The following is an 18271-nucleotide window of genomic DNA, read 5'->3' as shown; positions in this document are numbered from 1 at the left end:
AGTGTCCATCCTTATTCCGGGGACTCGGACTCCGGCTCTGTGACTGGCCATGCGAGGGATGACCTTTAAACGGAACGGAACGGCGTGAGCGTTCTACAGTGCGCATGCGCCGAAAAAACGTTGTACAGGGAATTGTAATTATCTCCTAAACCGTGTAGGTTTAGGAGATATTTCCAGCACCTATAGGTAAGCCTTAATCTAGGCTTACCTGCAGGTGAAAGTGTGTTGTAAGGGTTTACAGCCACTTTAAAAACAGCACAAACGGCAGTTCTAACACTGGCCAGATGCGACCCTTTGCTTGCTTTTATTCGGCTCTTGGTGCCCTAATACAAAGCACTATTCATCCAACTGACACCAGCAATGGGGAATTATTCCTCCCACTGACACCAATGATGGGACACCATTAATGGGATACTATTCCTTCCACTGACACCAACAATGGGGTAGTATTCTTCCCACTGACACCAACGATAGGAGACCATTCCTTCCACTGACACCAACAATGGGGTACTATTCCTCCCACTGACACCAACAATGGGGTACTATTCCTCCCACTGACACCAACAATGGGGTACTATTCCTTCCACTGACACCAACAATGGGGTACTATTCCTCCCACTGACACCAATGATAGGAGACCATTCCTTCCACTGACACCATTAATAAGGCACTATTACTCCCACTGACACCAGCAATGGGGAATAATTATTCCTCCCACTGACACCAATGATGGGACACCATTAATAAGATACTATTCCTCCCACTGACACCAATGATGGGTTACTATTCCTCCCACTGACACCAACGGTAGGAGACCATTCCTTCCACTGACACCAACAATAAGGCACTATTACTCCAACTGACACCAGCAATGAGACACTATCAATAAGATACTATTCCTCCCACTGACACCAACAATGGGGTACCATTCATCCCACTGATTCTAAAGATGGGCTACTATTCCTCCAACGGACACCAACAATGGGCTACTATTCCTCCAACGGACACCTATGATGGGTACCCTCCCACTGACACCAACAATGGGGTACTATTCCTCCCACTGACACCAACAATGGGGTACTATTCCTCCCACTGACACCAACGATAGGAGACCATTCCTTCCAAGGACACCAACAATTCGGCACTATTATTCCTACTCACACCATGAGGAGGCACTAATCCTCCTACTGACACCAATGATAGGACACCAATCTTTCCACCGACACCAACGATAAGGCATTATTACTCCTACTCACATCATGATGAGGCACTATTACTCCCACTGACACCAATGATGGGGCACCATTTGTCCCACTAACCCCAATGATGGGGCACTTTTCTTTCCACCGACACCAATAATGGGGTACTATTCCTTCCATTAATACCAGTGGGGGAATTGTTTACTCCTATTGGTGCCAGGGCATTTCTTACTCACACTAGCCACAGTGCGGTCCCTGTAAAGTCTAAAGGACAGTAAAATGCAATGTTTGGAGGCCCACTATAACCTTTTTTCAGGTTGCACTGACTGAGCACTGTACTGACAAACGAGCCCAAGGACCTTTCTGATAGAGACCGCAAGACCAGTACACCAAGGCATTAGTCATGTGACTGGACACTGGAACAAGCCCAGATTGAATGCGTACAATTTTCTCTTTCTTATATCACATAGCTTTTGCATTTTAAAATACCGTATATACTCGAGTATAAGCCGAGTTTTTCAGCACATTTTTTGGTGCTGAAAATGCCCCCCTCGGCCTATTCTCGTCACCTTTTTGCGCCTGATCTCCCGGACTTTGGGGACCCAGTACCGGTCGGTCAGACCCCAAACTTTGCACACATATATCACCACTCTTCCACTACAAGTGTGCAAAGTTTGTTGTCTGGGTGATCTACGACCGGGGAGCACTGATTTTTCAAAGTTGGGCACTCCTTCGATAGACTCCCATGTTAAAGCGGGGGTTCACCCTATCGCCGAAAAAAAAAAATTTTTTTTTTCTTTTACCTTAAAATCAGGCATTGTAGCGCGAGCTACAGTATGCCTGTCCCGAATTTTTTACCCCCGTACTCACCTTGTAGTCGTCCATCGAAGATACCGGGGAATGGGCGTGCCTATGGAGACGGAGGATGATTGACGGCCGGCTCTGGCGCGTCACGCTTCTCCGGAAATAGCCGAAATAGGCTTGGTCTTCACGACGCGTGCGCATAGCCTGTGCGCAGGCGCCGTGAAGAGCCGAGACCTACTCCGGCTGTCTTCGGGGAGAGTGACGTGCCAGGGCCGGCCGTCAATCATCCTCCCTCTCCATAGGCACGCCCATTCCCCGCGGGAGCCGAAATCTACGATGTCCGAGTACAAGGTGAGTACGGGGTTAAAAAAATCGGGACAAGCATACTGTAGCTCGCGCTACAATGCCTGTCTCGATGGTAAAATGTGTCGGGGGGGGTGAACTACCGCTTTAAACAGTCATTTCTCCGGTAAATTTGGGGACCCGGTACCGGCCGGCCGCAAGTCTCCTGGACCCGAAACTTGGTACACATGTAGCCCCTGTTCTCCTCTACAAGTGTGCACAGTTTGCTGTCTGGGGGACTACGGCCGGGAGCACCGATTTTTCAAAGCTGGGCACCCCTTCTATATACTCCCATGTTAAACGTCTAGTCATGGACACAGTGAGGCATGGGCACAGTGAGGCATGGGCACAGTGAGGCATGCAAATGGACACCCTAGGCTTATACTCAAGTCAATACGTTTTCCCAGTTTTTTGTGGCAAAATTAGGTGCCTCGGCTTATATTCGGGTCGGCTTATACTCGAGTATATACGGTAAGTAACTTTGTTTTAGAGTATAGATGTGCTTTAAAAACAGAAAACGCAAGTCTGAAAAGAACCCACACTACTACACTGCTTTTAATTTTGGAATAATAAGTAGCTTATAAAAGGATATAAAGATAAGAAGCACGTTAATAAAAAATAAATAAAAACAGGAATGCTCAGACTACAATACTCTCCAGGAGGCTATTCACTGTGGACTGCTGGGAAATTCAGTCTCGGTCCTCTTCTGGGTTGAATGACACCCAGTGCCCTGTAATCTGCTTCCTGTGAACCCATAAACAGAGGGTGCATTATCACGAGGGTCTGAGCTTTTAGTATTTGTGAACAGCATTGTGCTCACACATCATTACATAAGCGCTGCACTGTTCAGGAGTAAAGGTGGCACCAGAAAAATCGAAATTCAGTTCAGCAGGAACCAGCCCAATTTTGATCCAGGTTTGGCCACTGTAGCTAAACAGAAGTCGATCTACTGCAGGGGCGGACTGACCATTGGGGCTCTCGGGCACTGCCACTAGGGGGCCCCATCAGGGTTGCCAGGCTCAATAAAACCAGGGACAGTATGCAAAAATCTGTGTTTTTTTTACATCTGTCCCTGATTTGTCTGAAACCGACATGCTTTTGATGTAAAAATCCAGAGATTTTAACTGTCCTGCCTCTGCACTGCCTCCTGGCGTGGTGGCCATCTGTAAGCATGGGGGCCAGGGCTCAAATCATGCAGGAACGGAGTCCCTGCACTTTTTTCACAGCAGGAACGCAGTTCCCTTTGCAGGACTAGAGCAGCCGAGCCGCCCGAGCCGATCCTTTACTAAGCGGCGATGCCCAGCTCGAGTCACTGTCAGGGGCAGGCGAACCTTAGTAATCCTTTATGTTACTGGCCGCTTCCTGTATATGGATTCATCGGGTAGTGTGCGAGTATTCTGTCATTTCCTCGATGCCGCAATGTCTCCTGGGAGCTTTTGTCATTGTTCCCAGGAGACATTGCGGAGGTCTACCGCGAGTTTTCACAGGATTTAGAAAGAACTTGCTTAAAGTTCTTTCTAAATCCTGCGATAACTCGCGGTTTAGGAATTATGCATATGAGCGTATCATTTATTTTTTTTTGGGTGGGGGAGTGGATCTTGGGTGGGAGTTCCCACACTTTTTTCCCCGGGACTTGACCCCTGCTGGGGACCCCATAATCTTCTATTGCCCCATGATTTGTAAGTCCACCCCTGATCTACTGTTCAACTGTCCTGTCCTGTGTGCTAAACTGTGTATTTTGACAGCGGGGGACTGTCCTCCGCTGTCAAAATACATTAGTGCACAGCAAATGAGGATTTCCCCACTGTGTAGATGACTGAACCAGTTCAGTTTATTTACATTCAGCCTGCCAAGGAAAAAAAATTAAAAACCTGAACCATGTATAGCCAGCTTTAAGAGGAAAGACCCCAAATGTCTCCGGAAAGATCAAAAGAGTGCAGGATTTGAGGTGTGTGTAAACGGCTTTTATTTATATATATATTCACACAGCGACTCAGCGGCCTGACAAGTCACAGTCCACTCTATTCAATGGAATCGTTCTAATAGGAGCGACGCAAGACGCTTCGACTTGGAAAAAGGTTCTTGTACGACTTTGGGGGCGACCTGCATTGACTTCAATACAGAAGTCATTTTGCAAGTTGCCTCTCAAGTCATCATGAGATCGCCTTGCCGAGTCGCCCCCAAAGTCGTGAACCGGCTCTTAAGAAAACTTAGACAAATGGGGCACCGGGGAAGCATGGGAGAAAGTAAATATGAGTGGGTTGGGGTTTTGACTTTTAAGAAAGCCTGAGGAGCAAAGAGAAACATTCCTTTTAAAAATAGGTGTGTGCAGCCTATTGCATTAGGGTGTGATCCCCAAAGCTCAAACACTCGAGTGCGAATGTGTATACATATTTATATAGGGCAGTAGGGCAATGGACAGTTTCGGTAGAGCAGTGGATGGTGTCAGTAGGGCAGAGGTTTGTCAGTAGTTTCGTTTACCGTATTTATCGGCGTATACCGCGCACTATTTGCCCTGAAAATCAGGGCAAAATCGTGGGTGCGCGATATACGCCGATACCCGCTTTCCCGCCACGAGTTTGAATACTGCGCCCGCATATAGCGAGCGCAGTACACTCGTGAATCTTCGGGCAGTCTCGGCGCCTCTCGTACTGACGTCCTGACGTCCTGAGCGTACAGGACGTCAGTGCGAGAGGTGCCCGAGCCGCCCGAAGATTCACGAGTGTACTGCGCTCGCTATATGCGGGCGCAGTATTCAAAGTCGTGGCGGGAAACGAGCGGGAGGACGCCGCAGAAGGACGCCGGACCCGCCGAAGATGGACGCCGGACCCGCCGAAGATGGACGCCGGACCCGCCGAAGATGGACACCGGACCCGCCGAAGATGGACACCGGACCCGCCGAAGATGGACACCGGACCCGCCGAAGATGGACACCGGACCCGCCGAAGATGGACACCGGACCCGCCGAAGATGGACACCGGACCCGCCGAAGATGGACACCGGACCCGCCGAAGATGGACACCGGACCCGCCGAAGATGGACGCCCGACCCGCCGAAGATGGACGCCCGACCCGCCGAAGACGGACGCCGGACCCGCCGAAGAGGACACCCGAAGCCGCAGAAGGACGCCGGACCCGACGAGGCCGCAGATGGACGCCGCGCAAGACACCAAAACTGTAAGTACAAAAAAACAAAAAATCTTTTTTTCCCACAGGATTGGGGTCCACTTTGGGGGTGCGCGGTATACGGTATTTCTTATATTTTTTTATTATTACTTATTTATAGGGCTGTTACTGATTAAAATTTTCGTGTTCAATTAATCGATTTTTTTTAATCGACTAATTTCGATTATTTATAACGTACATACATTTTTCGGATCACCACCATATATAGTCCCCACTGTAATATCCACAGACATCTCCCCCACTGTAATATCCACAGACATCTCCCCCACTGTAATATCCACAGACATCTCCCCCACTGTAATATCCACAGACATCTCCCCCACTGTAATATCCACAGACATCTCCCCCACTGTAATATCCACAGACATCTCCCCCACTGTAATATCCACAGACATCTCCCCCACTGTAATATCCACTGACTTCTCCCCCACTGTATAGGAAGATTAGTGCTTGTTTAGTCTTACCAGAGAAGCCGGCCGAACACGAGAAGTTGAGGCCGGGTGATGACGCCAGCGCGCCGGGTGGACCAAGATGGCCGCTGTTCCGGGAGCTAGGCCGAAGCCGCGGCCTTTCCTATGGCTGAGGCAGCAGCGGAACTCCGCGGATACGTGGTGTGCCGATGCGCATATGGTGACCCATTCGGATCATGGATCATTTACGATCCGTTGCACCACTAGTACCGATCAAAGAAATTAACGATTAATCGAGGAATTAATCGTTAATTTCCACAGCCCTACTTCTTTAAAATGTTATTATTTTTAAAATTTTCTATTTATTTATTTTTTTATATTTTTTTTAGGTGTCTCATTGGGGGGCTTTGGTGAAATATCAGGGATCTGAATAGACCCCTGATGTCTCACTTTGAGACAGAGAAAGGGACCGAGGACAGAGATTCTCTAGTCCCTTTCTCTGCAGCCAAGCAGAAGGGGAATCTGCCCAGCACAGGGCTATTAGGGTGTGCCCAGGCACACCTGGCACAATCTGTGCGCACGCCTATGCTTTTAAAGCATATACAAGTAATGTTTTTGAATAAATAAAAAAATTAAAAAAGAGAAGAGGCAATTATCAGGTGAGTATATTAACATCAGCCGTCAGACATCTACCATATAGAAGATTCCTTTGTAATCCATCTACTTACCATGTCAATATTCTGCATGATGTCCTGGAAGGATGGGTGACTACGAAACTGCTCAAACAGCTCCCGCTTGTACAGAAGGGCGTACACCAGGTTAGGGTTGTGGTGGAGAGAATTGGCCAGGCAGGAGTTGATGATTTCCAACATCATTCGGATGACTTCCTCGATCACGTTTAAGTCTTGTGCCTGGACAAACACAATGGAGAACCAGAGATGAATATGGAGTACGATACAAAAGACAAAGACAATGAAATTATATCATAACACGATAGGGCAACAGGAAACATCCCCAATTTCAGCATCAATAAATGGATTTGACTGTGATGGGGTGCGATTTATTTTACATTACTTTATGATGAATTTCAGGTACGGTATATTTTTACACAGTTATTGGTCCAGCTTGGACCAATATATACAGAACCATACCTGAAGCTGGAAATCACTGATGCAGAAACATGGTGACGTCACGTTCTCCACCTTGTCCAGTTAGAGCAGTGGTTCTCAACCCTCTAGTGCCGTGACCCCTTGATAAAATTCCCCAAATTTTGGGGACCCCTAACAGTAACATTATTTTTGTAGCATGGGTTGTCAGCACCTATGGCATGACAAGTAATTTGTGCCTAAACCACAGACATGTAGCACTCCCTGTGTCCTTTTAATGGCAACTATAATAACACTCACTGTGTCTCCGACTTTGTGGTGTCTCGCAGCAGTGACACCTATGCCGAAATCAGGAGATGGGGTCTCCTCCAGCCCCTCCCACTTCACATTCCTCACCAGTCAGCTGACCTCTAGTCTCTGCCCCCAGCCATGCCTGCAAAGAGGCTGAGTGGGCGGCTGCGGGCTCCAGGGACAGCCCTGCTGGGTGGCCGTAAAAAGGCTGGGAGAGTGGTGCGGGCTTCAGGAATAGCCCAGGATACGGTGACCCCAGGCAAATTATCATTTGACCCCCGAGGGGGTCCCGACCCCCAGGTTGAGAACCACTGAGTTAGAGAATGCTCTGCCTTCAATCAAAAAATGCAAAGCGTTCTCTAAATGGCACCTGGGGCCACTTCTTGTGGTCAGAATGCATCAGGCCAGCCTCTCAGCTTGGGACCCGAAAGCAAGTGGAGATCGCGGCGGTAGCGGTGATTTCCAGCTTCCAAGGAGGTCAGCCACGTATGGTAGATAAAGAGTTACACTGGTCCAAGCTGGTCTAATGTAACCATGTAAAAATATACCATACCTGGAACTCTTCTTTGGAGCGGAGCACCACAATATCTTTTTTGTTCAGATTTGCTACGCCCCTGCTTAGTGTGTTTATATATTATATATATATATACACACACATACATACATATACACATATGGTATACACACACATATATACACTCACCGACCACTTTATTATTAGGTACACATGTTCAATTGCTTGGTAACATGAATGGCTAATCAGCCAATCACATGGCAGCAACTCAATACATTTAGGCATCTAGATGTGGTGAAGACGACTTACTGAAGTTCAAACCGATCATCAGAATGGGGAAGAAAGGGGGATTTGAGTGACTTTGAACGTGGCATGGTTGTTGGTGCCAGAGGGGCTGGTCTGAGTATTTCAAAAACGGCAGATCTACTGGGATTTTCACACACAATCACCTCTCGGGTTTACAGAGAATGGTCCGAAAAAGGAGAAAATATCCAGTGAGCGGTCGTTGTGTGGAGGAAAATGCCTTGTTGTGGTCAGAGAAGAATGGGCAGATTGGATTAAGATGATAAAAAGACAACAGTAACTCAAATAATACCTCGTTACACCCAAGGTATGCAGAATACCATCTCTAAATGCACAAGACATCGAACCTTGAAGCAGATGGGCTACAGCTGCAGAAAACCACAGCAGGTGCCACTCATGAAACTGAGGCTACAATCCGCACAGACTCAACAAAATTGGACAATAGAAGATTGGAAAAAGATTGGAGATTGGAAAAACGTTGCCTGGTCTGGTGAGTCTCGATTTCAGATGTGACATTCAGATGGTCGGGTCAGAATTTGGTGTAAACAACATGAAATCATGGATCCAACCTGCCTTGTATCACCGGTTCAGGCTGGTGGTGGGGGTGTAATGGTGGGGGGGATATTTTTCTTGGCACACTTTGGGCCCCTTAGTAACAATTGAGCATGGTTTAAAAGCCATGGCCCACCTGAGTATTGTTGCTGACCATGTCCTTCCCTTTATGACTACAGTGTCCCCATCTTCTGATGGCTCCTTCCAGCAGGATAATGTCACCATGTCACACAGATCCAATCATCTCACCACTGGACAATGAGGTCACTGGACTCCAATGGTCCACATCTCTGAGGAATGTTTTCAACACCTTGTTGAATCTATGCCATGAATGAATTACGGCAGTTCTGAAGGAAAAGGGGGTACAGCCCGGTACTAGCAGGGAGAACCCAATAAAGTGGCCAGTGTGTATTTTTTTTTTTTTTTACTTTAAATAAAAAAATAAAAAATGTTGTACCTCCACTGAATGCCCCCCCTTTCCACACTGCACCTATGATTGACACCAATACTAGTGTGCTTCTGCCTTGTTCCCCAAAACACAACTTGATGAGCAGAAGACGTGTGCCTCATCACAGGAAAGGAAGTGATGGGAAATCTCTACGCAGGAACAAAGATAACAAAACCCAATTTTAAGGGGACCCCCAGATCCCGGAGACTGCCCCTTATGAATACACCACCCATCATGCCCCGGGTGGTGCTGTCAAAAAAAGCGGGGCCTCTGTCCCATGCCTATATAAGTAGTGGCACACCGCGCATACCCCAAAGCACCCCTCATGTTGAGGGCATGCGGCTTGTCCCCACCCCCTTTTCCTGACGGTTCGGGCTGAGTGCCCGAATAAGGATCTGGTATGGACTTTGGGCGGACCCCTATACCGCGTAGGGGGTTCCCCTTAAAATCCATACCAGACCGAAGGGCCTGGTATGCTCTTAGAGAGGGAACCCATGCCGTGTGTGGAGTTCCTCCTAAAGATTCATACCAGACACAGTGCCTGGTATTGTCTGGGATTGAAGTCGGACGCATGTCGCAGGGCAAAGTCAGATCCAAAGTAGTACGACTGTCGTGTCGCACCAGTGTGAACCCGGCCTCAAGCTTTGACAAAAAAAATAAAATATGTAAACTGACTGGCTTCTATGTACAGCTGCACCAGATTTGGCACTCTGAAACTACAGGCTACAATCCGCACAGACTCAACAAAATCCTTCACTCTCGCCAAAAAGAAACGAAGGTTCCCCGCTATCTACAAATTAAATAATGAAAACGTTTAGGCCGCAGATACACCTAAAATAGAAGATGTCCTATATAATGTCCCAGTCCCATGGTCTTTGTGCTGTAAATGCTTGCAGCTTCTACAGAGACAGAAGGCCCTGGCTTAGCCCTGATGTAAAGTGATGAAAGGTAATGCTTGTAGAGGACGTGTTCAGACGTTACATTCAGTGGCGGGGCACAGTAGAGAGAGATGCAGGAAACAAGCAAGCCAATGACAATGAGATAAAGGTAAATGTCTCCCAGAGAATAATGGGCTCAGCTAAGTGAGAGCCAAGTGCAACACGACTCTGAAAACAAACAGCAATCAGGGTTTCTGTGCGTGGCACCAGCTAACCTCACTGCTGGTCTGGCAGGATGGTCAAAGCGTCTCTAAATGAAAGGGTGTCTGTGCTGGAATTCCTGCAATTCTTATGGTTTTACTGTTTGCTCAAGTCTGGCTTGTGTACATTATAGCAGAAAGCCGCGGATGGAGATTCTCAGCAGATTTACTACGCCTGATGGCCTTTATCGGAAGCAAGTTCCCCTGAATCTCAAGTCCTGACATTCATGGGTTTCACCAACCAGTGAATGTGTTGGTTTCCAATTCTGCAACCATTAGTAGACAGAGATGGGAAAGGGGCAGTCATGTACAGTACCCAGTACGGTGTCTGTTTTAGGACATTCATCAGTTTATTTCATTTTTTTCCTCAACAGCTTCCTTTACCTTAGGGCAGTCCTCCTTCACTTACCTCATCCTTCCATTTTGCTTTTAAATGTCCTTATTTCTTCTGAGAAATCCTCACTTCCTGTTCTTCTGTCTGTAACTCCACACAGTAATGCGAGGCTTTCTCCCTGGTGTGGAGTGTCGTGCTCGCCCCCTCCCTTGGACTACAGGAGAGTCAGAACGCCCACTAACACACAGCTCATTTCTCCATCTGCAACATAGAGAGCATCCTGACTCTCCCGTAGTCCAAGGGAGGGGGCGAGCACGACACTCCACACCAGGGAGAAAGCCTCGCATTACTGTGTGGAGTTACAGACAGAAGAACAGGAAGTGAGGATTTCTCAGAAGAAATAAGGACATTTAACCACTTAAAGCGGGAGTTCACCCTAAAAATAACTTTTAACATTAGATGGATGCTCATTTTGTCTAGGGGAATCGGCTAGTATTTTTAAAATCGAAGCTGTACTTACCGTTTTAGAGCGCGATCTTCTCCGTCGCTTCCGGGTATGGGCTGCGGGACTGGGCGTTCCTATTTTGATTGACAGTCTTCCGACGGTCGCATCCATCGCGTCACGAGTAGCCGAAAGAAGCCGAACGTCGGTGCGGCTCTATACGGCGCCTGCGCAACGACGTTCGGCTACTTTCGGAAAATCGTGACGCGATAGATGCGACCGTCTGAAGCCTGTCGGAAGACTGTCAATCAAAATAGGAACGCCCAGTCCCACAGCCCAGAAGCGGCAGGGAAGATCGCTCTCTAAAAAGGTAAGTACAGCTTCGATTTTAAAAAAACTAGCCGATTCCCCTAGACAAAATGAGCCTCAATCTAAGGGTAAAAATTCATATTTACGGGTGAACCTCCACTTTAAGACCCGGACCTTTAGGCAGCTAAAGGACCCGGACAGTTGTTGCGATTCGGCACTGCGTCGCTTTAACCGACAATTGCGCGATCGTGCGACGTGGCTCCCAAACAAAATTGGCATCCTTTTTCCCCCACAAATAGAGCTTTCTTTTGGTGGTATTTGTTCACCTCTGTGGTTTTTATTTTTTGCGCTATAAACAAAAATAGAGCAACAGTTTTGAAAAAAAAATCAATATTTTTAACTTTTTGCTATAATAAATATCCCCAAAAATATCTAAAAAAAAAAAATGTTTTCCTCAGTTTAGGCCGATACATATTCTTCTACATATTTTTGGTAAAAATAAATCGCAATAAGCGTTTATCGGTTTGTTTGCACAAAATGTATAGCATTTACAAAATAGGGGGATAGTTTTATTGCATTTTTATTAATTATTTTTGTTTTACTACTAATGGTGGCGATCAGTGATTTTTTTTGTGACTGCGACATTTTGGCGGACACTTCGGACAATTTTGACACATTTTTGGGACCATTGTCATTTTCACAGCAAAAAATGCATTAAAAATGCATTGTTTATTGTGAAAATGACAACTGCAGTTTGGGAGTTAACCACAAGGGGCGCTGAAGGGGCTATGTGTGACCTCATGTCTGTTTCTAACTATAGGGGGGTGTGGCTGTAGGTGTGACATCATCGATTGTGTTTCCCTATAAAAGGGAACACACGACCGATAACGGCGCCACAGTGAAGAACGGGAAAGCTGTGTTTACACACGGCTCTCCCTGTTCTTCAGCTCCGGGGACCGATCGCGGGACTCCAGCGGCGATCGGGTCTGCGGGTCCCGCGGTCATGGTCCGTCGGACCGGGTCGCGGGCGCGCGTCCGCGACCCGCGGCTGGGCACTTAAAGAGGACGTACCTGTACGTGCTTGTGCCCAGCCGTGCCATTCTGCCAACGTAAATGCGCAGGAGGCGGTCCTTAAGTGGTTAAAAGCAAAATGGAAGGATCAGGTAAGTGAAGGAGGACTGCACTAAGGTAAAGGAAGCTATTTAGGGAAAAAATATTATTGTACCTTTACAACCCCTTTCCAGTGGTCACCATGGGCGAATGCTCAGCACAAGTGCATACGTAAAAATCAGATCACAAGTGAGATACAAGTTTTTTTCGTTTTTTTTTTTCTCAGCAACTTTCTAAATGTCAGTGAGAAAGAAGTGCCTGAAGGACTCCTGGAAGCTTCAATTACATATGAATAGAGCGAGCTGATCTCAGCCTCTTATTATACACAATGCGTTCAGTTGTGGGGGTTAAACCTCCTCGCAGGGCACAGCTAATATTGGCGGACTATATGGGAGGTCCACCCACCAGGATGAATAGCATAGTTCTCCATCAGAAACCCGATACTAACCCCTCTGTGCCGGAGACTAAATGAATACTTTAGGTGGCTGACAGTTGAAGAATGCTGCAATTACACAATGGCATGCGAGTTAAACATCAGGGATGGGCACTACGCGGCACACGGAGGGGAGAAGGGCCTACAGGTACACATATTGCAACATTCTCAGCCACGCTCTAAACATTTGCGCACGCAAATGGGTTTTCAGCTGCCTCCTGAGAGTCTGAAATGCTCCAATGAGTAATCTCCAAGCCAGTCTACTCTAAACGTGTTCATGTTCAAGTATCAAGGTAAATCCCTGATGCCCAACCTGTTGCTTGAGGCCCACGTGTGTCTCTCTGGTACTTAAGTGGCCCTTGGGTCCCAGCAGTCTGTTTTCCCTATCAAGGTGCTTTCTCTGAGCCAATGAAGCAAAATGATTCATTCGATTTATTTCAGCCATTTACATGGTTTTGGTTTCTTTATTGCGGTCTTGCTTTTGCTGTGGCATCTAGTACCTTTTTATAACTGTCCCTAATCTTTTATAAAGAATCTTACTGGCAGGAGTATCATTATAGGGGCTGTACTGGTATTTCCTTAATTTGTGGCCATCACTGGCAGCAGGTCCTCAGTCCCCGACCATGTCCCGCAGTCTCCACCTCCCGCAGAATGCCCGCAGTCTCCACGATCGCAGAATGCCCGCAGTCTCCACGTCCCGCAGAATGCCCGCAGTCTCCGCCTCCCGCAGAATGCCCGCAGTCTCCGCCTCCCGCAGAATGCCCGCAGTCTCCGCCTCCCGCAGAATGCCCGCAGTCTCCGCCTCCCGCAGAATTCCCGCAGTCTCCACCTCCCGCAGACTCCACCTCCCGCAGAATGCCCGCAGTCTCCACCTCCCGCAGAATGCCCGCAGTCTCCACCTCCCGCAGAATGCCCGCAGTCTCCACCTCCCGCAGAATGCCCGCAGTCTCCACCTCCCGCAGAATGCCCGCAGTCTCCACCTCCTGCAGAATGCCCGCAGTCTCCACCTCCCGCAGAATGCCCGCAGTCTCCACCTCCCACAGAATGCCCGCAGTCTCCACCTCCCACAGAATGCCCGCAGTCTCCATCTCCCGCAGAATGCCCGCAGTTTCCATCTCCCGCAGAATGCCCGCAGTCTCCATCTCCCGCAGAATGCCCGCAGTCTCCATCTCCCGCAGAATGCCCGCAGTCTCCATCTCCCGCAGAATGCCCGCAGTCTCCGACCATCTCCTGTAGAATGCCTGCAGTCTCCACCTCCCGCAGAATGCCTGCAGTCTCCGACCATCTCCTGTAGAATGCCTGCAGTCTCCGACCATCTCCTGTAGAATGCCTGCAGTCTCCACCTCCCGCAGAATGCCTGCAGTTTCCGACCATCTCCTGTAGAATGCCTGCAGTCTCCGACCATCTCCCGCAGAATGCCTGCAGTCTCCGACCATCTCCTGTAGAATGCCTGCAGTCTCCGACCATCTCCTGTAGAATGCCTGCAGTCTCCGACCATCTCCCGCAGAATGCCTGCAGTCTCCGACCATCTCCTGTAGAATGCCTGCAGTCTCCGACCATCTCCTGTAGAATGCCTGCAGTCTCCACCTCCCGCAGAATGCCTGCAGTCTCCGACCATCTCCTGTAGAATGCCTGCAGTCTCCGACCATCTCCTGTAGAATGCCTGCAGTCTCCACCTCCCGCAGAATGCCTGCAGTTTCCGACCATCTCCTGTAGAATGCCTGCAGTCTCCGACCATCTCCTGTAGAATGCCTGCAGTCTCCTGGAAGAACCCAAGGGTTCAATGGAACCCTGGTTGAGAATGACTGTTTCTAGGGGGATCCCACAGGTGTGGTATATTCACTTCAATACTAGGCACTTTCACCCCCTTCCTGCCCAAGCCAATTTTCAGAACTGCACACTTTGAATGACAATTGCGCGGTCATGCAACACTGTACCCATATGACATTTTTATCATTTTTTTTAGACCTTTTTTTTTGGTGGCATTTAATCACCACTGGGTTTTTATTCTTTGATAAACAAATGAAACAAGGTTTAAAGTTTTGAAAAAAAACTTTCTTAGTTTCTGTTATAAAATGTTTCAAAGAAGTAATTTTTCTTCTTCACTGATGTGAGCTGATGAGGCTGCACTAATGGGCACTGAAAGGCTGCACTGATGGACACTAGAAGTGGGCTCGGGTGTGTTCGGGATCCTAGTCCCAACCCACCAGGTAGCCGAAATTGCACACCACTAATCACAGGCAGTGAGACATTTCCATATCTGTGCAGCTGCAGACCAGGAAATGTCTCACTGCCTGTGATTAGCAGTGTCGGCTGCCTGGAGGGATTGGACAGGTGGGTTGGGACTAGGATCCCGAACAAGCCTGAGCCCATCTCTAATGGACACCGATATGCTGCACTGATGGGCACCACCAGGGCCGTCTTAATAGCATCATGAGCCATTGGGCAAAGTAATGCTCTGGGGCCCCTACAATGATGACAGTGAAGGTAAACAGACATCAAGTAGGTAGGAGGCAGACTGCCTCCCCTGTGTATCCATCACTCTCAGTGCCATCATGGGGCCCCCAATTTCGGGGCAGCGTGGGCTCATGGACCATCTGCTTTGGGGAAAGGGCAGGGGCCCACCATGCAGCTGGGGCCCCAGGGCAGTGCCCAGGTGTGCCCTCTCATTAAGACAGCCCTGGGCACCACTGATGATCAGTGTAAATGTGCCCTTTCAAAGTTGTCAGTTACCGGTTCTCCTCATGCTGTGACAGTGCATGAAGAAAGGAATGCCGATAACCGGCAAGTTTGTTTACAAGTGACCAGCTTTGATTGGACACAACTGATCACATGGCAAAGGGCCTCTGTGATTGCCTCTTTACCACGTTCCAAAGGACACAACGATCACAGAACGTGCCAGATACGCGCCCCAGGGGGGCGCTGTTCTGGGAGGACGTCCAAGGACACCGCCCCAGAACTGGACAACCTCGTTGTAGCCGTCTTTTGGCTATAGCACGGTCGGGAAGTGGATACACATAGGTACAACGCTCCAAGCTGGACCAATGCTATTATGCATAAATATCCATACCTGGGATTCTTCTTTAAGAATCTCAGTGAAATCATCTTCAGACCTCATGCAAAATACAAACAATGTATGACATCACAGCTTGAAACCAGCAAAAGGTTAACAGCCAATATGAATAAAAACTGGCACTTTGTTACAAAAATTCATAGAGATGCGCACACACCAGACAGAGATACAGAAAAACCCCAACCCACCAATTAAAACCAGCAGCATTATCAGTTCTAATTGGCGGGTTTGTGGTTTTATTCCTTCCATTTTTGATTATGTGGTGCTGTGTTTCCAATTACAGCACTGGGGCTGATTGTAGAAAGGGAGGTGGACTGCAAACTCATCATCTACAGAGCATTGGGATCTGCATTGCATGTACTTGCCTCCTAAAGCCCCATACACACCACTGTTTTTTTCCGTCAGATTAAAAAAAAACAATGGTTTTCCCAACGGAATTCCTCTCAAGCCTGCCTTGCATACACACAGTCACACAAAAGTCTGGTGAACTTTTGACTGCCAAGAACGCAGTGACGTAAAAGAATACGACGAGCCGAGAAAATTTAGTTCTATACTTCTGAGCATGCACGTTTTTTTTTACCCGCCGGAAAACCAGACGAATGTGACTGCAATAGTCACAGATCCATCAAATGACGCTGGTTTGTTTACGGATGCTATCAGCGGCAATTTACCGCGATCCGTGATGCGCCGGGTCCAGAGGAGCGGGAGCGCGATTCTGGGAGGACGTTAATGTACGCCCTCCCAGAGTTAACGAACCGCCCTGTAGACGTATTTGTCTATGGGCGGGTCGTTAAGTGGTTAAATATGAATGACACCGCTATTCACATACAAATGACGGTTATTTACATGTAAACACAGGGGGCTAGATTCAGATAGATTAGCGGATCTTTAGATCTGATTTACGATCCGCCGGCGCAAGTTTTTGAGGCAAGTGCTGTATTCAGAAAGCACTTGCCTCTAAAGTTGCGGCGGCGTATCATAAATCCCCCGGCGGAATTCAAATTTCGCGGCTAGGGGGCGTGTAGAATTTAGATCAGGCGCCGTCCCCTAAATTTCCCAGCGTGCATTGCTCCAAATGACGTCGCTAGGACGTCATTGGTTTCGACGTGAACGTAAATTACGTCCATCCGTATTCGCGACCGACTTACGCAAACGACGTAAAAAATTCAAAATTCGACCCCGGAACGACGGCCATACTTAACATAGGATACGCCGCATATAGCAGGGGTAACTATACGCCGGAAAAAGCCGAACGCAAACAACGTAAAAAAAAGCGCCGGGTGGTCGTTCGTTTCTGAATCGCGTAACTCCTCATTTGCATATTCGTCGCGTATACAAACAGAGGCGCCACCTAGCGGCCAGCGTGAGATTGCAGCCTAAGATCCGACGGTGTAAGTCACTTACACCGGTCGGATCTTAGGGAGATCTATGCGGAACCTGATTCTATGAATCAGTCGCATAGATACGACGGACGGAACTCAGAGATACGACGGCGTATCAGGAGATACGCCGTCGTATCTCCATCTGAATCTGGCCCAGGGTCTGCAGGTGAGTCATCTGTACACAATAGGTCAGAGCTGGGCAGCATTAGTAGCAGCCCTTCACACTGAGATATCAGGACACAGCGCAGGACTAAAACTTCAAGGGAAACACAAATGTAAACTGAGATAGTTGGCAAGAATGAGGCAGCTGCTTTGGGCCCTACAACAATGACAGGGCCCAGGTGCCCTGTCAGGAGATACGCCGTCGTATCTCTATCTGAATCTGGCCCAGGGTCTGCAGGTGAGTCATCTGTACACAAGAGGTCAGAGCTGGGCAGCATTAGTAGCAGCACTTCACACTGAGATATCAGGACACAGCACAGGGCTAAAACTTCAAGGGAAACAGGAATTTAAACTGGGATAGTTGGCAAGTGTGAGGCAGTTGCTTTGGGCCCCACAACAATGACAGGGCCCAGGGCAGCTGCCCCTTTTCCCCTGCCTTAAAGATGGCCCTGAATATATACAGTATACATATAATGCACCTGGGGCAGCCATATTTACCTCTACTTTCTGTAGATCCTCTTAGGCTCCCTCCCATGGTGTTAAACATCCACAATGCTACTGACAGCTATCCATACCAACATGGCTGAACTCAGAATCCATGATTTTCATTTTAGATAACCTTTTTGTATGAGATTTTTCATTAACTATGCAGTATTAACTTCTCAGCTTTTTACAAGTAAGACAGGTCACATCAACTTTACTTATTTCAACTATGCATTAAAGCATAACCCCAG

The 18271-nt window shown here is 48.1% G+C and overlaps 1 protein-coding gene across 2 annotated transcripts in view; it reads right to left on the bottom strand.

Moving 5' to 3' along the window:
- DYM (dymeclin) overlaps nt 1-18271 on the bottom strand; it is a 546263-nt gene that overhangs the window by 96442 nt on the left and 431550 nt on the right. For both annotated transcript variants that reach the window (XM_040336503.1, XM_040336511.1), the window contains one exon: nt 6669-6851. In XM_040336503.1, the coding sequence (XP_040192437.1) occupies nt 6669-6851 (183 nt within the window). The remainder of the gene's footprint in view (nt 1-6668; nt 6852-18271) is intronic.

Source organism: Rana temporaria, chromosome 1 (assembly GCF_905171775.1).
Source record: "Rana temporaria chromosome 1, aRanTem1.1, whole genome shotgun sequence".
Classification (NCBI taxonomy): Eukaryota; Metazoa; Chordata; class Amphibia; order Anura; family Ranidae; genus Rana; species Rana temporaria.
This window is presented reverse-complemented; position numbering and strand designations above follow the sequence as displayed.